Here is a 22651-nt window from a genome sequence, read left to right as displayed (position 1 = left end):
TGTCAAAATAAAGAGGCACAGATTTCCTCAAATAAAGATTAGAAAAATACAGTGCCATGATAAAGTCGAAGGTATTTGTCTTCTTTCTGTTTTTTTTTATTTTTTTTTTTACATTTTTTGGCATATTGAAATGAGAACTAAAATGATTCAGATCATCAAACAAATTTAATTACAAAGATAATCACAGTAAATACAAAATGCATTTTGTAAATGATGATTCTATTTATTAAGGGAAAAAAGCTGTCCAAATCTGCCAGGCTGTATGTGAAAAAGTTATTGCCCCCTAAAACTAATAACTGGTTGTGCCACGCTTAGCAGCAACACCTGCACTCTAGCGTTTTATACTGTTGTGGAGGAATTTTGGCCCCCATTTTTCTGAATTGTTTTAATTCAGCCACATTGCAGCGTAAACAGCTGGATTTAGGTTCTAACCTTGACTAGACTAGGTGTCTGGTAGAGCGCAGAATTCATAGTTTCATCAATTATGGCTTCCAGTCTTCCAGGTCCTGAAGCTGTAGAGCCCCAGAACATCACACTACCACCACCATGTTTCACTGTTGGTATGATGTTCTTTTTATGAAACGCAGTGTTACACCAGGTGGAACAGGACACACACCTTTCAAAAATGTTCAACTTTTGTCTCATCAGTCCATAGAATATTTGCCCAAAGGTCTTGGTGATAATCAAGATGTGTTTTGCAAATGTGAGACGAGCCTCTGTGTTCTTTTTGGTCAGCAGTGACTTTCGGCTTGGAACTCTCCCATGGATGCCATTTTTCTTTTTTATTGTTGAATTATGTTTACATGTCAATCTGCTCTTGAATTTCTTTAGATGGTCGAATGATGTGTTGCTTTTTTTAGATCATTTAGGACTCTTCACTTTGCCAGACAGGTTCCATTAAAGTGGCTTCTTGATTCAACGGGTCTGGCAGTAATCAGGCCTGGGTGTGCCAAGTTAAATTTAACACGATTTTCTAAAAAAATCACAGTTCATTTGGGAGTTGCAATTATTTTATCACACAATGTACAGTTAAATCTTGGATTGCGAGCATAATTTGTTCTGGAAGCATGCTTGTATATCAAAACACTCATAAATCAAAGTGAATTTCCCCCATAAGAAATAATGAATACTCAGATTTTTCATTCCACAACCTAAAAATTCTCATACAAAAAATAATTATTACAAAATAAAAAACAAATTAACCTGCACTTTACCTTTGACAAGAATCATGACTGGTGTAAGATGAGAGAAGACCAGGGGGGCTAGTGTGTAGGACAACTTTCACGCACACGCACACAACAGATTCATCACCCGCACCACTACAGCCTTTTAAACCTTTTTCTTTCCGGAGATCATTGTTGCAGTACAGTTACTAAAGAACTGTCACTACACTTGGACACAAAATATAAAAATGCTTTATCCATGCACAAAGATGTGGTCACAGTGTTATAGTAAACAATACATGTGCGCACGAATGTTGACTATATGAGTGATGATTGAGAGATGATTACCCATAATTCCACAGTGCGAGAGAGAAAAAAACCATTGGCTCAGTTGTGATCACGTGATGCTGGGCAGATCAATATCTCGCTCGTTTATTAAGTTTATTCATTTATTTTTTTATTTTGCTTGTCTTACAAATTCTCAGAGACAGAGTTACTCGCAATCCATGGTTCCACTGTATATTGGTAGGTGATAAATGTAAAAATATATATGTTTTATAACATAATATTCTAATTACACAATTGCAGTGTTCGAAGGTGACACCAGGAAGAGAACTCATGAATCTCAGGCTCAGGTAAAATGGTGAACTTTAAAAAGCATAAAGAATATAATTTAATGAAAATATGCAGAATAACTTACAGACCATTTTGTTTCTGGAAAAAAACAGGATGAGTTTTCTGACACTGATGCCTCCGGTACAATGTGAGTGTGTATATATATATATATATACTGTACATACAGTATAGATGAACAACAGTAGATTTCAGTACATATTTTATGTCTAATATTCTGGACATCCCATGACCCACTGACTGATGACTGTTGTGTTAGAGTGAAAGTCGTCCACGGAAAGCTGACTTTTCTAGAAACGTGTCTGGACCTGGACAACAATTACTGGATTGCTTTCAGAATTAGTTGGAAAGATGTTTATTTCTAAAAGTTTATTGTACATTCTGTGTAGCTTTTTTTTCTGTACTGTAAAATGTAGATTTTAGAATCATGTCATATTTTAAAAATTTGAGACTTGATTTGTTTCTGTTCTAATATTTCAAGGACACCAAAACAATTCAAGAAGGCAAGGAGAAGTCCATGTTCTATCACTAGACTTTCCCTCATCCCCTTCAGAGAAGCACGTGTTATCGTGGGTGAGATCACTGGCGCTTTGGTCACCTCTGAGTATCACTGCAGTCAATGCAGTTTCGAAATTCCTTCATGGTCACCTCTGAGCTTTGATGTTAAGTGCCCCAGCTGCAAGACAAGCTGGAAGTGATGGAGTTGTGAAGAACATAATGAAGTTTTCATCCAGTCCCATATCTCCCACTGATATGCTGGACGTCTTTCCAACAGATTCTGATTAGGAATTCTGGACCTTTTGTTAGTATTTACTGTATGTTTAGTTCACACCACTATGGTTGGAAGATGTTCTTGGTTAAAAATTTTTTTTCATTTTTTCATACTTTTCTACAACACCACCTTGAATAATGCCATTGCTGACTTTATAGTGGTGATACCATTAACTATTAGTCATATGTATGTGTGACAGTGTTTATATGCATTTAGAGCCATACTGTACATTTCAGTTTGAACTACTATGGTTGCATCAGGTTTCAGACACTGGTGCTAGATTTCTTACCGCTTTATACAACAAGAAAAACCTTCTTAAGTTTACTTTAGAGTAACGTGTAACTGTTCTCAGACTCTGCCTTGTGTGTGTCATTCTAACCTGCTGTGGTTCTGAATAATGCTTAAGTTCTAAGTATGTCAAAAATCTAAATATTAGTTTTGATGTTTATTCTTGACTTTAGGAAACTGAAGTCCAGTGCTCTGTTTGAAGCAGTTCCATGCTAAGCGCATGCTGTTTGTTTTCTGTGTATATATTTACTTGTTTGTCTACGTTTGCGGGGTATAAAAGGGCAATATTCAACTCTGTGAAAAAAAAAAAAGAGAGCACTGCAATTTACTCCAGAAAACTTCTGGAATGTCATCAAGGGGAAGATCCAAACCATCAAGCAAAGCTGAGCTGCTTTTCATTTTTTTGTATAAAGAGTGGTATAAAGTTCCACAACATCATAAATAACTGGGGTTATTTCACCAAATACTGATTTATTAATGTTATTTAGCCAAAGCATTAACACAATTTGTTTACAAATTATTTACATTTTGTTTTAATTATTAACTATTTTTATATGTTTAATTATTTTAATTGGGTTATTAAAGCTCTGCAAATACAGCATAATCTTGTGTTATTTTGATGTGTTGTGATGATGTCATTTCCTTCAAATATACACCCTAAATAACAATAGTTCTATTTTAAATTTAGGAGAAATCCTGTCAGCAGTTCACAAAAAATTAAACAAAACTGTTCATCCCACCAACACAAACATAAGAAAAAAACGTAAGAAATTAATTAATTTGCAATGCTTATTTGCTTTATAAATGATTTTTATATAGTGAAAAAAGCTTAATTAAAAAAAAAACTTTTGCAGGATAAAATGCTGCCACTTCTTTGCCACTTAATGGTTTTCTTTCAGTATGAGTTTATGTTATAATATGGCTCTCTGTTCTTTTCACTCCAGGGGTGGAAGTCGAACATAAAGCCTATTCTTAAGTAAAAGTAGAGATGGCCTAGGGCAAATATTACTCAAGTAAAAGTAAAAGTCCTCAATTTTCACATGTACTTGATTAAAGATACATTTAAGTACACTTATCTAAGTTTTAAAAAAGTTTTTTGTTTTTATGTGTTTTTTGTATGTTTGTGTTTTTTTTTTTTATTATTCTTGTTTTAATGTTATATTTTGTCAAATAATATACCAATGTCTCGATTTTCTTACAGTGAGCAATTATACCAATAACCTTATGTTTAGCGTTTCAATATACAGTGGGACCTTGGAATGTGAGTACCTTGGTCCGTGAGTGTTTTGCAAGATGAGCAAAAATTAAAACTTGTTAAAAGAGCGAGGTGAACTGGTGTGTTTGTGTGTGTGTAAGTCATCCTACACAGTAGACCGCACATACCACCCCCCCTCCCCCGCAGCGTCCTCCTCCTCTCCTCTCTCTGGTCTCAATAAAAACATCTACAATTATTTTTAAAGATAAAGTGCAGTTTGATCTTTTTTCATTTTTTTTTTTTTTACTTTATATTTTATATTAATTGTTTTGATATGAATATTTTTTGGGTTGTGGAATGGATATATAATACTAATGCATGCCACACTTTTCAGATTGTGTAGAATATTTTGAAAACCATGTTTAATTTCTTCTACAGAACCTCAATCCTCAGTAATGTAAAAAGCTTAAAAATAATTTACATTTAACATATTTGGAGAATGAAAAAATTTATGACAATGAATGAATAAAAAAAATTAGGGCTGAACCTAATTAATAATATTTTTTTATCGATTGATCTATTTTTTCCTCCCTTAAATAGTAGATTGGCCTAACGATTATTCTTCATGTTTAATCTGTCCATACATTCCTGGTTGAATGATAATAAAAATATATTATTAACTTGATATTAAATTAAAACCATAGTTTTTTCGAGCTTAGCTCGAGACCCCGAACACCCACAAAGTCAAATCAGTTTCATGTTACTGTACAAATCTCTATTATATAATTAGCATTTCTTTCAGAAAGTCTCATAAATGTATGACTCATTTTGACCTAAAAACATTCGTAAGCTCAGCTGTCTCAGTCTTATATGAAAACAGACAAGATGCCAGGACAAACTAAATGTCTTCATATTTAAGACCAAGCTGAAAGTGAAATAAATCTCACTTGTTACATAAATAATGTTGGTGTATTACTGCCACCTGCTGGACTGAATGGGTAATGTTAAAGGGTGAAATGTTATCTCACAAAATAAAATATTAAAATTTAAGTTAACCATTTCCCCCAAAGTTTTTTTTTTTAAAGACATTTTTATTCTTGCGAAAAAAAATGTTTTTAAAGTAATACCATCCTCGGACATCATGCTGTTTTTTTATTACTGTATTTATATATTATCAGCATAAGGTGTGTAAAGTTTTGTGTAACGAGCGCTATAGTTTGAATGCCGTCCTGGTGGTTTAATGTAAAACCAGCCGCCAATGCGCTTAAATACAAACTCTTAATTACTCTTTACAGTTTTATTCGACATTTTTATTTGTTACCATATTTTTGTGATTAAAATTGTGGCTTTTTATATTTGGATTCTTTTTAACTATTTTGTGTGTTTGTTTAAACCAAGCAACAACATTTGGAACCCTGTTTAGAGAGGACACTAGGATAAATAACTCTAAACCTCATTTATTGGGTGAGAGGTGTTGCTCTGTGAGATATGACATCACTCACTCACTCACTTTATTCTGTAGTCAGGGTCGTGGGGCCTGGAGCCTATCCCAGGAGACTTAGGGCTTGAGGCAGAGTACACCCTGGACAGAGTGCCAATCCATCGCAGGACATACACACACATACACACACTCACACTCATTCACACACTATGGGCGATTTTGGGAATCTAAGTTAGCCCAATCTACAAGTCTTTGGACTGTGGGAGGAAACCGGAGTACCCGGAGGAAACCCACAAGCATATGGAGAACATGCAAACCTCAATGCACACAGAGACAGGAATCGAACTCGGCCCCTCGAGGTGCAAGGCGACAATGCTGAGATATGAGACGTCAAACTAAATATAATAATGAAAAATATCTTTGAGCATTTACTATTTTTCTGTATTTTAGCAGTTGTTTATCAGTTTAAGAATCTTTAAGCTTAATGCAAATACATCTGATGGTGGTGCCTATCAAACAAAACGACAAAACTGAAACAAAAAATTAATTATATATGTATAAACCCCCCCGCCCCCAGCCGAAATGGTTTGTAGCCCACTGCTGTTGTTTCTGTGAACATTCAGTGAGTGAAATGCCTGATCCTTGGACATCGACTAATATAATGTCACCAACTTGTGAAAGAGATGCACTGGTCACACATAAGGGTTATTCTGCCTTTGACACCCCACATATAATTAACAATTGTATTAGTTATTTTATAAATATTTGGTATAATTCCTTCATTAAATTGAACTCCATATGGCGTAAATAAACATAAGCGCAAATGCTTTTTTCACATGGGTTCATATCGCCCTGCCCACTTCTCTCTGAACACACACCTGATCCAGAGCAGAACCTGATTTTCAAGTTCTTTGATGAGCTGATCAGGTGTGTTTAAAGGGTAAGAAAACTTTGAAGTGATTACAGTATAGACAAACGCCACATAAATGAATGAGCAGTAGAATAAAGATAATGAATGAATGATCTCCAACACCATCCAGGACCTTATCAACACTTCACATAATGTATCATATGGAAGCAAAACCAGAACCTGGGAATTGACTACTGAGTCTTGGGAACATAGGGACTTGGGAATATAGGGCTCAGAGGATGAAAGTGTACAGGGTCATAGTTATATATCCATACTTCAAAATATAGAGATTTAAAAACATATTGAAATTTTTAAGTATTAAAAAAATTGAATATTATTTGAAATAATTGAATTGAAATAATTGAAATAATTCCTATTTTGGGTTATTACAGTGATGTTCAATTATCAGTCCTTATCTCCTTTTCATTAAGTATACAAAATTTAAAGATAAACAGTAAACAAATAATTGCCTTCAAAAGATTTTTACAGGTGGGCGGAGCTTACTGCAGAAGTCTACCTCCAAAACAAACACTTTAGGCATTTTTTGGGTGGAGGAGGTTAATAAACACAACTAGTGCACTCAGATCTTCATATCTGATCTAAGCACGTCCAGATTCTGTCCCAGGATGCATCTTTCTGGAGTGGTTCCTCTACTTTTATTGCTTTTACCAAACATCACAACTCACAGTATCTCCAGAGAGAGGTAAGAACCTTTAATAGTTCACATAATTTGCATATTTATAGAAGGATTTATATTGCATTTGATGCGTTTCATTCAGTCTGTACGAATAGCTGTAATGGGATCCTAAGATGGTCCTCTCAGGGACACTGATGGTGTGATCATACCGCTTTACTCACATGAAGGACTGATTATCACTTGGATCTGAGTTATTTAATATTTAATTATTATAGTGCACAATACAAGAGAGAAACAACACGAGAGAGAATATGTAACTTATGTTATGCTATAAATATTGTTTAAGTGTAGTTTTCATGCCATTACATGACATGTCATGTCTATCACATGTTTACTTAAACAGAAATAGTATGTGTTAAGTTTATTTTATTTATTTTGTTGTTGTATTTATTCACATTTCATTTAATTATAATTTTATCAGAAGTACTTATGTACCTCTTTTTTTGTGATTTTATATTTAAGATTATCAAGCGCTATAGTTGAATCTACCTTAAGCGATTGTTGTGTAACCTGGTAAGTCGTCAAACACTAGAATTAAAAATGATTCCGGAGTTGATCACCGTGTTTCCTGTAGTTGGCTAATGGCTTCAAGTTTGAAGCAGAAGTTGATGTGCAAATTCCCCGATAACTCGACACACACACAGGGCACCTCAGCACCTCTTCTTCCATTTCTTACAATAGTTTATATTTTTACAAATACATTTGGCAAATTAATTTATGTAAAAAAATGATATGTTTTGTGTTAGAACCACACAATCACCGAATTGCCGTCGTTGGGCCCCTGAGCAAGGCCCTTAACTCTCATCGGCTTTGATGTACAATGAGATAAAAATGTAAGATGTCTAAATAAGGGCGTTGGCCAAATGCCATACTGTAAATGTAAATGGCCTTTAGTAACCAGTGTAAGGATTTATCCAATGATGGGAACTTCCAAGCACTTTAGGGCAGTGGTGACTCAGTTGGTTAAGCCTGTGGGTTATTCGAAGGTTGTGGGTTTAAGCCCCAATGCTGCCAAGTTGGCACTGTTGAGAAAAAGCTCTTAACCCTATCTGCTCCAGGGGTGCTGACCCTGCACTCTGACCACAGCTTCCTAACTGGGATATATGAAAAAATCATTTCACTGTCCTGTAAGACACATATGAAAAAATATTATTATTAAATACAAATTATGTGCTTTGTTAAACTTGTTTTAAAACCACTTAAAACATATTATTTATCCACAATTTGTTTATTTTGACCAGTACAATTGTTCGTTTCATTACTTTTATCTTTTACTCCTACACTAGGCTTTTGTACTGACAGATATAAAAAGAGGTTGGAGCGATAGTTCTATTGTTACAAGATAAAAAAGGAAACTGGCAGGATCAATAACCCACACTGTTTTGAAGTAGACAATAAAATTCATTTTGCTTTCTTATTTTTCTGTCTCCATTCAGCATTTACCTCCTGAGTGTAACCTCCCAGGCTGAAGGGGGCACCAGGGAGACAGTATGTGTCACGGTCGAACCCCGTAACCTCGTGGCACTGGAGGTGACCCTGGAGGATGACCAAAAGAACATCACCCTTTTGACGGAATCATCTATAGTACAAGAATACTACAAATGTGTCCCATTTCAGGTCAGACTCCTAATCATACCATAATCACAAATTCATTATAGTCATTACAAATTAGGTCCGCCCCCATATGAATCACAACTCTTTTACTTTTCTTTAAAAAGAACCTCATATGAGATTATAAAATAGTTTGATGATGTTGAAGCATGATCAAGTTTTTCTGTGCATCTATTTTTGACATTTATTGCTGTAAATACACAGAGAAAGGTCTTAGTTCTTGGCTAAAGAGTTATGTCATGAAAAACAATTTTCATATTAATCCCTGGGTTTCTTTAATTGTTTATCTCTTTAATTATTGTATGTTTTTACCGAGCATCTGACTATTTATATAATAATAGTTTTCCAGATCTTAATTTGAATTAATCTGATTTTAATTACCACTACAACAACTCATTTTGTTGCTCTGCCTTTATTAGGTTCCTGTCGAAAGTGTGGCATCAGGTGTGGTGTCTATACACATTCAGATTAAAGATGGGACCAAAATTCAGAACAAGACAGCCAAGATCCTCGTTACACCTCCGACTCGACTGGTCTTAATCGAGACAGACAAACCCATCTACAAACCAGGACAAACAGGTAACAAGTAAAAAAAAAATTCATTACTTTATCTGTAAACAGCTGTTCTCTTGCTTAAAGTTAATAAAACCAAAAAAAAAAAAAAAAAAAGAAATCAGCTTGTTGTTTTATTTAGAAAATCCATTACAGTATGTCACCCCCTCTGTCCTGGAAACTTCACTTTTAGATTTCCTATCTCAAATGTTTATCTGACTTTAGTTACGAGTTGCACTGTAAAATATTTAAGCCACATCTTTATTAAACAAAAATAAAAACATTATCTTCTTCCCTACAGTGAAGTTCCGCATTGTCTCTCTGGATACTAATTTCTTTACCTACAATCAGATGGTACGAATATTTTTCTTTTTTTCAATGCAAATCATAAATATTCATTTATTATTATAACAGTTATAGTTTTGCAATATAGTTTTATGCTATCTGGTAAAAATGTTTTATAAATGCAATTAAAATGAATATGAACAAATGTTTAGATTAAACTAAATGCAGAAAATAACTACAAAATAAAACTATAATTAAAATGCTAGAATTAGAATAATAGTGATTCTTTTTCTTAGTTAGGAATATTGAAACATATTATTATTATTATTATTATTATTATTATTAATAATAATAATAATAATAATAACAATAAACAACAACAACAACAACAACAACAACAATAATAATAATAAATTGTAGCAAACATATTATTAACAATAAAACATTGAGAATATTTACATTTCTTAAGAAAATTAGAAAAGATAGTAAAAGCAGAACTTAATTTGATTGAATTTAAACCTGAATGTTTTAAAAGTACAAACATAAATTGTGTATACAATTTAAATAATACAAATTACATTAGTGTAAAATTTAAGTAGGTGAAAATTATGAAAAAAATATGATTTTTATAATGTAAAGCATTTTATAGTGTCTGAATTATTGATAGAATTATTTAGACTATACAACCTGATGAGTTTTGAATTAAGGATTCATAGAAAATGTTACTGTAAATGTTTAACATTTAACACTCATTATACAGTATGCATATTTAACATGACTCTAAATATTTTTTTAATTCTATCTTTTCCAGTTTCCAACAATAGAACTGCGGGTATGGTAGCATGACCAACACTTAAATTATTTAAAATGCTTTTTAAAAAGTTTAGAATCAATAAATAAGTGTATTTACTGCCTGAATACAATTCTTTGCACTTATTACAACACAACAGCATTAATTTTCTTACTAATAGACTTTTAAGTTCTTGTGTGTTTTGCTTTTATTTTTAGGACCCAAACTCAAACCGCATTGGTCAGTGGCTGAATGTCTCCACGAACAGCGGCCTTTTGGATCTGTCATATCCCATAAACTCGGCGGCCTCGAATGGATATTACATCATTGTGGCCTGGAACGAGAATCTGAATGAGATCACAAAATTCTTTGAAGTCAAGGATTACGGTCAGGCCCAGTTTACTCTTATTAATGTATTGGGAATATTTTAGTGGTGGGAATGCCAGTGAGTTAACATTTAGTTTTTTATTGATTTTTATTTCATTAATTTTTTTTTTAGAAAATTTGTTCCAACCAAAATTTTGTTTCTGTATTGCATTTTATTTTTAGTAAACAAATTGCAAACATAATGAATTAGCATAATCTTTTATCTTGGCTGTTTAGTCAGTCTGTGTTATTCCCTCATTATTCCACTTAGAAGTAAACAGTCAGAGGGCTGATTTCTGGTGTGGCATTTGCATCTGTTACCTGTCAGTATGAAGTCCTTAGAGCTGTCACTGCTGCCAGTGAAGCAAAACATCCTTAGGCTGAAATAATAAAATTTAAAACGTCATAAAACTAGCACAACCATTAGGGCGTGACCAAATATCTGGTACATTCCTAAAATATGCGTGGTGAATTATAGAAGAATTATTTAACTGGTGAAAAAACATTGTTCCGAAGTGCTGGCTTGATGGAAAACATTCTTCAGGAGATATACCTATGTGTCGAAGGTAACAATTAAGAGAAGACATTTTCAACTGATCAGTGACAACATTAGAACCACTGATATGTGAAGTGATTAACATAAATTACCTTGTTACATTGGCACCTCTCAGGGGTGAGGTATACTGTATACCGTTTGCTGTGTACGGTGCAGCATACAGAAGCCATGTGAAATGAGATGAGTGTGATGCTCTTTGCAATTATCTCCTTGGAAACCTTGGGTACTGGCATTCATGTGGATATACCAACTACATTGACCTGGCCCTTTAAATTCCCCAGATCTTGTTTTGCTCGAGTATCTGTAGGACATGGTCGACCAGTCTGATCCATGGAGTCCCCACCTTGCAACCTACAGGACTTAAAATATCTGCTGCTCATATTTTGGTACCAGATATCACAGAACACCTTCAGAGGTCTAGTGAAGTCTAGGCCTACACAATGGAGAGCTTGATGGTTCATGCAGACGTTGTTGATTAGTGTACGGTATAGAGGGTTTTCACAAGAAGTAAGCCATTGGCTTGCTTAAAAAACACACACACACACAAAAACAAAGAAATTTTAATTAGCCAAAAATATGTAAAATACATCTTGTATAATTCTGATGGACAGCTGACAAAGACTAACAATGGAGAAGGGAAGGTCTTGCTTATGCACTTTGCCTTGTAGCACGGGTGTGTACGTCTGCCAGTGAAACTGGTTCTCTTCTATTAAATGATGATGTAAACCAGCAAGTGTACAGCACAATATAATCAAAAGAATATTTCAGCATCCATTGGGTGAAGTCTCATACTACAGATGAGCAATGACCTAATGCATACTTTGAAGGCAACCCACGACTTATTTAAGCCAACAAAGTAGAACGTTATAAATGTCAATGTCATTTGCCTGACACGAATCCGGTTGAGCAGCATTTCACTTGCCGAAGGTAACTGTGATGGTATGATGCCTTAGGCACAAGCAAGAATGTATATGTGACCTTTGTTTCTCATAGTGATTTTTTTCTTTTACCAAACATCCAGGTTTTTTAGTAAGTTGATATGGCACCCTTGGAGTAGTGAGCATTAGGGGTCTTGCTCGTGTGCCCAACAGTGGCAGCTTGGCAGTGCTGGGGTTTGAACCCCTGACCTTCTGATCAGTAACCCTCAGGCCTGGAGGAAGACACCCGAGAAGAAAGCCAGTGTCTGGCCATTTGTATGGGTTCCAGACTTCAGACAGGCTTCACAAAAAAGGATTAAATGACAAGTTATCATACTGTCCAAATGCTTTTGATAGTTTTACCTTTTAGGGTTTCAACATTGATTTTCCTAGTGTGTTCTTACTGTACAAATAAATGGTCTAGACTAGTGCTTGGACCCTTGAACTAATGGTTTATCCACACTATTACTCTCATCTATACCTATACTTTTCCCCTAAATCTTTTTTTTTTATCTTTTTGTATAAAATACTACAACATAGTGAGATCATAATGACATTAATTATCCTCCCCGCAAAACAACAAAGTTTTATTCTCCTCTACGCAGTTCTGCCGACGTTTGAAGTGAAGGTCCAGCTTCCTTCTGTCATAACCATCCTGGACAAGTCCACTACACTGAAAGTCTGTGCGAAGTGAGTGATCACTAATCAGTCATGAGCTGTTTCATCATGCCAGGTCATGTCTTGATTGTTTTAATCGATATAATTATTTAATATATTAACACTTTTATGCATCATGTAGTTTAAATCATCTCCAGATGGTTTATTCATAAATGTCATATTGTATGAGGAGGATCTACAGTACACTTAAACTATTAAATAATAGAGGGGTTTTTAAGGTCATTTCTAGCTATTATTATATTATTCATAATTTCTTTAAGCAGTCTTAGTGTGGATACTGTACTTCTAATGACTGAAAGGAAATATTACGTTAACATAATGCTGATATTTAAAAATGATTAAAAAATTAGGTGTGCTAATATTGACGTGTTAATGCATGTGATTAATCTATGCATTATTATTTTAAACGCAAATTTATCATATAACCAAGTTTGATCCTAATAAGTTTTCATGATCGCAGTGCGTTTACCCGTCTGTGTGTAACAACAGCACATTTAACATAGATAATAAGACGAAACATCACCAGGTGCTAAACGGCAATTTCATTATAAAAAGCTTCTAGATGAAAGTTTAAATAAAACCAAAGCTGTGTACTTGAGTCACCTTTAAAGGGAACTGTTTTTCTGAGAGTATTTTAAATATAAGTCATGGGAGTGGTGGCTCAGGCTATAGGTTGTTTATTTTCTGATCTGAGGATCTGGGTTTGAGCTCCGCCTGTCGGGGGCGTTGTCACACATCATACTACCCATGCTACCCATATACTGTACTGCATGCAGCAACGGTCCCATTCAAGAGATTTTAATTCAAGATTTGTTGAATGTTAATGTTTGAGATATTATAAAACTGCATAATTTGTTTCCTTTAACCAGTTTGTCATGCATTTCTTTATTCCAACATTGCACGTCAACAATTGCACGTTCATGATTACTCAGAATATGATTGATTAACTAGATAAAATTATTTATTTATTTAATTATATATTATTTTATTACTTGCATGCACTTGCATTTGTACTCACGATTAGCATGAGATCATTTAAAAAATGCACAATGTGTTACTTAAAAAAAAAAAAACATGCTATTATAAAAAATACTTTTTTCCCATGCAGTTATACATACGGGAGGCCAGTGAACGGTACTGTGAGAGCGTCAGTCTGCCATAACACCATCAGATACTGGTGGTTCATGCCATCAGACTCACAGACATCAGACATCTGCAAAAACTACACCCTGCAGGTTAGCCTGCTTCTTCCAAACTTTTTCAAATCTACAGACCCTGACCCTGTAATGATGTAAATATAATATGATAAGTTTAATAAATTACTTTTTTTTTCCCCCTGTAGACTGACAAGACAGGATGTGGACAGCAGGTTTTAAATTTAAAAGAGTATGCGTTAGCTGACTCACGTTATGAAAGTGTAATCACTGTTCAGAGTGAAGTGGAAGAATATGGCACAGGTCAGAGATTCCTTTAGAGATACATATAGTATACAGACTAATAACTAAGGTCTATTATTATTATAATTATTATTATAATAATAATAATTATTATTATTATTATTATGTGAAATAATTCAAAAATTTCATACTTTACAAAAAGCCCATGGTTTATTGCAAATAAAAGTAATCTGTGTGAAAATACGGTCCTTTGTAAAAGTTAGTACACCCCTATTTTAATTCTCTGCATTTTTGTGTAAAAAACATCACAATAAAAATCAGTTGATCATAGAGGGTCCCATTATAGGGCAAATACAAACTCAGACATATAACTTTTTTTACCGAGCCATAATTTATTGGCAAAAATAAAGCCAAAAAGTGGAAATCACATGGGCAATATTATTATTACAATACAGATGGTTCAACACATTTGTAGATCCAGCAATAACTGGACAGAATGATTTCTTGTATCACTTTAACAGTCTTTCGCATCATTTTGGCACATTCTTTTTTAGGTTTTAGGCTTATACTTAGCTGTCTTAAGGTCTTGATACCGCATTTCAATTGTTTTGAAAATTTAAATTGACTTTGACTAGGCCATTTTAAAACCTAGATAGATAGATAGATAGATAGATAGATAGATAGATAGATAGATAGATAGATAGATAGACTTACACTTGCACTAGTTGTGTAATGACATTTATGTCATTTTGATATAAATAGTAATGGATTATTTGATGTTAATTCACCATGTAGGTGTGATAATGTCGGGTTCCGGAAGCTCTCTTATAACGTCCAGTATCGTCACTCTTTCATTCGGGAATTCCCCAACAGTGTTTAAACCTGGAATCGAGTATCAAGGACAGGTGATTATGATACGTACTACTATACTTTTCACGACCTGGTACTGGTGCACTTATCCATACTCATTAACTATAGCATTTATCACGGTTAGCTAGCCTCTTCTATATTGTGCAGTTTAGCTAATGTTTTTTTTTTACAGTTTATTGGGAAATTAAAATTAGTTGAATTGGGTAATTACAATTTATTGGGTAATTAAAACTAACAGTTGATCATGCTCGCTTGCCGACTATATGTTTATTAAAAATTAAATAAATTATTGTGTGATCATTATTAGTATTTTGATCTTATTAGAGCTTCAGGCTTGAGTAGATCCTTAAATGAATTAATGTTTTGGTTTCTGATATTGTCCCGTAATATTCCTGTCTTTCAGGTCTTAGTGACCGACCCGAACTACAATCCCTTGAAAAAAAAACCTGTGTACCTGACTGTGAGTTACGGAAATAATAAAAATTCTGTGCAAAATCTGGTTACGAATGACCAAGGGGTCGCAAGGTTCTCCCTCAACACTAACCCATGGGGGGCGGAGCCAGTCTCTTTAAAGGTGGGTTTATTTAGTATTTTATCTATTTATTTAAATATTCAACAACAATCACCAGATTTTTGCCATAAAATTTTTTTGTTCATTTTTGAAAGTTATTATTATTATTATTATTATTATTATTATTATTATTATTATGTTTTAATTTAATATGTTTATGGTTATTTTAATGTTAATTGAAAATAAAATATTCATATTGGTTATAAATATATATAATATAATATAATATAATATATATTCATATATATTTATTGAATATTATATTTCTATAAATCATGCAGATTTAAAGTTACTGTTATCACAGTTGATTATATTTGTATAACAGGATGCCATGGAGAGCTTATTTATACATTGCAGCACCTGAATAATAAAAATAAAACATTAAGAGTCAGAAGGTGTTCTTTTATCTATTTCTAGTGATGTGCTGTAGTATTCATAAAACCAGTTAGTTCCTCTTCTCACACATATTATTACCAGCTGCTCGATTTCCTCTCTCTGGAAGTCAGAAAATAAAAAAAACCTTTTGAGAAACCACAAACCGTGCACTACTCTGGCCTGAAGATGTTGGAAAACTTTACCTGTTACTAAAAGCTGGCACTGGAGACTTAAACAATATAACTCTGTCATTGGATTCTTGCACTACTGAACAGTGCGTTTGCTTTTCTCTGTATTTTTTTTTAGGTTCAGTACCTAAAGGTTGAGAAACCAGTTACGTATAAGAATAATCTCCTCACACCGTACTACCCCACCATATACCTCGAGCTTCAGCCATTCTACTCCAGGAGCCGGAGTTTTATCACACTGCAGAGCACCCCGAGGCCTTTCAGCTGCGATCAAAGCGCTCACGTTGAGGCTCAATACTGGATACGTGACAGGTCACTGACATCGACACAGCAAGTGAACAGGGCCATGTCTTTCTTCTACATGGTGCGTCTGGCTTTCATTATAACATCATCACATGGAATTATGGGCAAGAAATTGTATGACACATGATGTTTTTGTTGGTTAGTGGAACTTCAAGTTGCTTTTTATGATTAATTAACAATTTAAGAAAGTATGAAAGTAATGTAGTGCTTATTAGGTACTTATACAATAAATTATTTGAAAGGATTTATGTGCGCCATGAACTGTGGGACACTTGTGGACCAAATAATCAATAATTTATTTTACAGATATTTTTATTATTACATTTCATGGTTAATTTTTTTGTAAATATTTATATATTTATTTTAAAGGCATTTCTTACACAGACTCATGCCTCTTGCATTCACAACATATTTTTTCAGTTAAACCCATTCTTTATTCACTGGTGCATTTTTATCATATGCAATCTTACGTATTTTACATTTATTATGGACTACAGTATCATCCAATCAAAACTATCAGCCCATTTTGTGTGAGTGTGTGTGTGGCCGACCCAGCCATTAATCTTGTGCAAGAACACTGACTCTTATTATGTATTGAAGCTGGTTCAGTTTTAAACGACTCAATACACTTTAAATTCCTCTACACTGTGTGCCTGTAGGTGATGTCCAGAGGACATTTGGTCCAGCAAGGACGTCTTTGGGTGCCCTTCAAGCTGGGGCAAGGTTTGTAAGACATTTATAAGTGCTGTAGAAATGCTTTACTTCTATGCAACTCCAAAACTTGATCTGTTTTGTAACAGAGATCAAGGGCAATGTGATGTTGTCACTGAAGGACCTGGACAAGTTGACTCCCATGGCGCAGGTGGTCGTGTACACGATTCTTCCCAGCGGTGAGACCGTGGCAGACAGCATGAACTTTCCCGTGCTGCCGTGTTTGAATAACAAGGTCAGAAATTCAGTCATGTTGCAGATGATGATTTTTTTCATTATCGTTTTTGTATTTTTTGTCTTTTTTTTTTTATGTCACATTGGGGCTGATACATCCGTCGTCTACACAAGAATGGATGGGGCTCTGGAAACAAAAACTCAATTTTGTTTGTTTGCATAATGGTTTTTCAGGTGTCTCTGAACTTCTCATCTTCTTCTGAGCTTCCTGGTGGTAAGACCTCGCTGACCCTGAAAGCCGCTCCAGGCTCGCTGTGTTCAGTGAGAGCCATCGATCAGAGTCTGCTGCTGCTACAACCGGAGAATCAACTCAACATCCAATCGGTGAGTTCAAACTTACTGTACAAAATGTTCATAGTTCCAGTCATTCATCATGTTTATGAATGTGGGTTAGGGAGGGGCTGTACGTTCAACACCCAGGAATGTTACAGATCAGGGTTAAAACTAAGAAAACACTGGAAAAAACGTTCAATCCGAAGACAACAATGTCTTCAGGTCGTATACACAGTTGTTAAATATGTAAAGGTATCTTTAAAAATTTTTTTTATTTTTATTTACATGCATTTCAGAAGCTTCTAAAATTTTTTATTTAATATATGCCCTGTCTTTACAAATCCATTAATTCCACAAATAATAATGAATAACATTACGGCATTATTCCAGGTGTTTGACATGCTACCTGTCCAGATGTTATCCGGATATCCTTACAGCATCTATGATGAGGACTCTGACCCATGCTCTGGTAGCCAACCTAGATTTTTTAGTCGGCGAAAAATCTTCAGCGATTATTTTCCTTACTCTGGAACAGCCAACGTCTACAACGTCTTTAAAGTAAGACTCTTCTTACAGAGAATAAACTGTGATGCCACAGTCTCCTATCCCTCATGATTAGACATGTAATGCTATTCAGTTATACATCATGCTATATTTAACCAAAGCATTGTGGAATTCTGGACTCTACCAACATTAAACCAACTTCTGTTTCACCTCATCATCCTGCTGTTGATTAGTTCCTGATCAGTTTTTAAAATGCATAACTTTTTCATCTCTCACTGTAGGTTTATGAGGCAGATACAGAACAGGCTGTATTTCATAAACTTCTATTGCCAAACTTATTGTTCTGTTTTTCTTAAATGCTTTTACTGAAGAAAAATGCAACCCTAATGTGTGTATTCTGTATGTTTTGCGGTTCCTCTCAGGATGTGGGAATCAAGATCCTGACCAACGCAGATATCAAAAACACTTCTGCATGCTTTACTGGTATCGAGCGTATGTAGGCCATTTCTATTTTCTAATTTAAAGTAGCATTATTATCTTTATATTGTTATATCTCCAGGAATTTATTTTTTCATTCACAGCTATTGCTATCATGCAACCGCTTGTATTAGCCCAAAAGACTTTTTCAACCTCCAATTTTCCAAGTCAACCAGTCGCCACCGTCCGCACATATTTCCCAGAGACATGGATTTGGGATCTCATTTCAGTAAGGTGTGTACTCCTTTCTGTCTTTATGTGGATTTTTCGCCTTTTCACAGACTCTTATTGTTATTGGGTCAGTGTTATTTCTTTGCAGTGAGTCTGGAGTGGAAGATCTTCAGGATACAGTCCCGGACTCCATCACTACGTGGCAGGCTGATGCGTTTTGTACGTCACCTGACGGGTTCGGAGTCGCCCCGAGTGCTGAGCTCATTGGCTTCCAGCCTTTCTTTGTGAGCCTCACCATGCCGAGCTCCGTCATCCGAGGAGAAGTGTTCACACTCAAGGCCACCGTCTTCAACTACCTCCAAAGCTGTATGATGGTGAGCAGACTTGTTTCTCCTTTTATTATTTCCTCAAAATCAGCCATTTGTCCAGGTATGTGTACCATGGCAGCATGGCATTAATAAAAGACAATGTTCAAATGGATTTCGGTGCAATACAAGGATTACTTAAACACAATGTTGCCCATGATTGTTAGTATAACACTCTTGACACTCACAACTTTATTTATTGATTTATTTATTATTTATATATAAAAAAATGTGCCATAGAGACTGTCCTGCATTCAGTGGGGTTTTTCAGCTCACTGTACTGAAAACCCTGTACTGTACTGTAATTTGACAAGGTTGATGAAACAACCAATTACTGAGCTCTATTATATTCATATTATATCAACTTACCACCAACAGTTATTCCCATCACCCAATCATTGTGCACCTTTATTCTCATCATGCAATCACATTGCTAATAAGTGTTTAAAGGGAAAAGCCTTTATGCTTCTGTTTTGAAGGTTTCAGGTACATGAGCAGATGTTTGGTCATGTATCTGGAATTGTTCATGTAAATGGATTTGTTTATGACGTGAGAGGTCTTGTGAAATCTGATTACAGGTGGTGAAATTAGTGAACAAATCTTCATGTTTCATGTAATATGGTTTGCATTCCAAATAATCATCTGTGAAAAGGGTTAGTAATGTTGATCCCACAGCTTGTTTATGAGCAAGGATCAACTGATGGAAAAGTTGGCAGTTTTCAGGGAACCCTTAATGAAACTTAATGGGATGAAAAATCTGTCTGTTCAAGGTGGAGGTGATTTTGGCTCCATCGAAGCAATTCTCAGTGGAAAAGTGTAACAAATGCAACTACACAAGCTGCCTGTGTGCTGACCAGAGCTGGACCTTCTCCTGGACCATCAAACCATTAGTTCTGGGTACGACTTCAACTTGACATTTTTTTGTATCAAAAGGAGTAAAAATTATATAAATTTCTGCTCTTTTCCACAGCTGCCTCTTCTGTTTTACAAAAAGACTGTTGAAGTCATATTTAACATTTTTGTTGGAGGACCTCCTGGTACGGTTGATGTTTTAGAGTTCTCCATGGAACTACAGAAATAAGCTATAGATATACTTTTAAATATTGCAGTTGAAGCCTATTTAGTAATACACATTTTTTTTATCAAATAGATAAACAATTCTATATTTAATCATTTTAACCTGTCGTGTGACAGATATGTCATAATTCCATTAAATTGCTCACAAAGTACAATGCAGGATAAAACAAGGACAAATAAAACAAATTTTCTTTAATCTTCAAGTCCAAAGAGTTGAGTTTTAAGAATCAATATGAACTGTCGTGCTGTGTGTTATAGGGGAGGTGAGCATCAACGTGACGGCGGCGGCTGTGAACGGGAAAGCATGTGGGAAACGTGTGATAACTGTACCAAAGAAGGGACGCAGTGACACGATCATTAAGACACTGCTAGTGAAGGTGATTACATTGTTATTTCTAAAAAAAAAAATTAAATTTTGGCCTGATCAGACATTTTCCAGGCAGAAACTGGCAACAGGAAGCATAAAGATTTACTTATTATAAAGTTGCCAGTTAATGAATCCATTGTAATTATTGGAATATGTTTTGAAACAGTACTGGAACTGATGCAGCGGTTATGATTATATTCGTGTTTTTATTTTGCTGCTATTTTCAGCCTGAAGGAACCACGCGGTATGAAAGCAACAATGAGCTTCTCTGCCCATCAGGTTAGATACAGTATACCTTTCATTCATTCATTTTTTTAATAGCATATAAAATAATAATATAATAAAAATATAATCAGCATTACACAACAGTTCGTTCTAGGAGAACAATCTAATTGGATGAAACACATTCCATGAGTGGTGACAATAGACACAACAGCACTGGGGCGTCAATGTCGGATAAATTTCCAAATAAAGCAATAAATAACAATAAAAAGTCCACCGCAGTACCTCAGGTCCGCAGTACTGAGGAGAGAGCAGCCGCCTGTCAAAACCCACATTCAATACTGAGCACGATGCTTCAGCAAGAACACACATCTGATAACGTTATGTAGTCTTAAACATGCTGTCTGCGGTAATTGCTTCTAAGTCGTTCCAAATCACCTTTGAACCGTCCATGTTATTCTGTTCATGACTAATTAGAGCTACAAAGCTAACTAGCTGTTAACACGAGGCTGAATCGCAAATGACCCTTGAACAAGAGCACTACTTGGTAGCGCACTAGCTTTCCATTTAACACTATTTGGGATTTAACCCATTCTGTGGAACCCAGATGTTACCCTGATATTGCAAGGTAGAATGAGCGAATATTTAACGTAGATCTTGTCAGTTTCTTTAAAATGTCCACCACCTCCTCACTTTTTGTCTACATACTGTAGTACCGGTAAGAATTTAAAACTACTTTCACCCCTATTAATTACACTGTTAACGTTTGGTCGCCAGCTACGTCAGTCGTGGTTAGTCAGTTCCGCCAGACTGGGAAGGATATGTGTGGGCGGAGCAAAATAACTGGTTAAATAAACAAACATCATAATCTGTTGATAATTAAGGTGGTAAGTGAACCTGCTTTATAAAAGCAATATGACACGCAAAGTCATGCTGTTATACTGAATATCAGGACGGCTGTGATATCTTCAGCTACAGTCGCATCACAGCTGTGCTGATATTTCATACAACAGCACGGCCAGTTTTAGTTGTGTTTTATTAACTGATAAAACATTTAATATAATCTAAAAGATATTGTAAAAATGCAATAAATAAAATAATAGAGAATACAGATCTTATACGTTGTAGCGCAGGAGCAGGAAAGCAAGTTGTATCTCTCGGAACAGGTTTCATAGCCTTTGCTAGAGCAAGAGTCCTGAATTCCAGTCTTAGCCTGTTAGTGTAGTATAGCTTATGATTTAGCCGTTTTAAAATACCTGAACTGCATGAGAATAAATTGTGCGGCTAAATGGTCAAATGCATAGAGGTACAGTGGAGCATAATTCGTTCCAGAAGCAGGCTCGTATTCCAAAACACTTGTAAATCAAAGCAAATTTTCCCATAAGAAATAATATAAATTAAAATAATTCGTTCCACAGCCCAAAAAATAAAAACTTTAAAATAATTAACACAAAACATGAAGTAAAAATAAAACAAGAGAGAGTGAACTGACACAGTGTCAAATTACGCGGTGCATACATAATACACACTCTGCAGCACAAGAGAAAGAAAAACACACACAAACACACACACACACGGATGTTTGCAGCAATAAGACCCAGCAGGGGAGCGATTCCGCAGCGCAAGAGAGAGAAAAACCGTTGGCTCAGTTGTGATCACTTGACGCTCGGCATCAAATCAAGAAGCGCATGC

At 35.0% G+C, this 22651-nt stretch overlaps 1 protein-coding gene across 1 annotated transcript in view; it reads left to right on the top strand.

Annotated features, from left to right (window-relative positions):
* The first annotated feature begins 6994 nt into the window (after positions 1-6994).
* Positions 6995-22651, top strand: part of LOC128530752 (alpha-2-macroglobulin-like) — a 29042-nt gene continuing 13385 nt past the window's right edge. The window contains exons 1-22 of the mRNA XM_053504846.1: positions 6995-7105; positions 8536-8716; positions 9130-9289; positions 9564-9616; positions 10359-10379; positions 10556-10724; positions 12782-12866; positions 13963-14089; positions 14197-14311; positions 15047-15156; positions 15525-15695; positions 16374-16619; positions 17218-17281; positions 17359-17504; positions 17678-17827; positions 18167-18334; positions 18703-18772; positions 18862-18991; positions 19077-19302; positions 20064-20190; positions 20629-20747; positions 20965-21016. Coding sequence (XP_053360821.1) covers positions 7029-7105; positions 8536-8716; positions 9130-9289; positions 9564-9616; positions 10359-10379; positions 10556-10724; positions 12782-12866; positions 13963-14089; positions 14197-14311; positions 15047-15156; positions 15525-15695; positions 16374-16619; positions 17218-17281; positions 17359-17504; positions 17678-17827; positions 18167-18334; positions 18703-18772; positions 18862-18991; positions 19077-19302; positions 20064-20190; positions 20629-20747; positions 20965-21016 — 2767 coding nt within the window. The 5' untranslated portion in view covers positions 6995-7028. The remainder of the gene's footprint in view (positions 7106-8535; positions 8717-9129; positions 9290-9563; positions 9617-10358; positions 10380-10555; positions 10725-12781; positions 12867-13962; positions 14090-14196; positions 14312-15046; positions 15157-15524; positions 15696-16373; positions 16620-17217; positions 17282-17358; positions 17505-17677; positions 17828-18166; positions 18335-18702; positions 18773-18861; positions 18992-19076; positions 19303-20063; positions 20191-20628; positions 20748-20964; positions 21017-22651) is intronic.

The sequence above is a fragment of the Clarias gariepinus genome, chromosome 9 (genome assembly GCF_024256425.1).
Source record: "Clarias gariepinus isolate MV-2021 ecotype Netherlands chromosome 9, CGAR_prim_01v2, whole genome shotgun sequence".
Classification (NCBI taxonomy): domain Eukaryota; kingdom Metazoa; phylum Chordata; class Actinopteri; order Siluriformes; family Clariidae; genus Clarias; species Clarias gariepinus.
The sequence above is the reverse complement of the archived record's forward strand: the minus strand, read 5'-3'. Positions and strand labels throughout refer to the sequence as shown.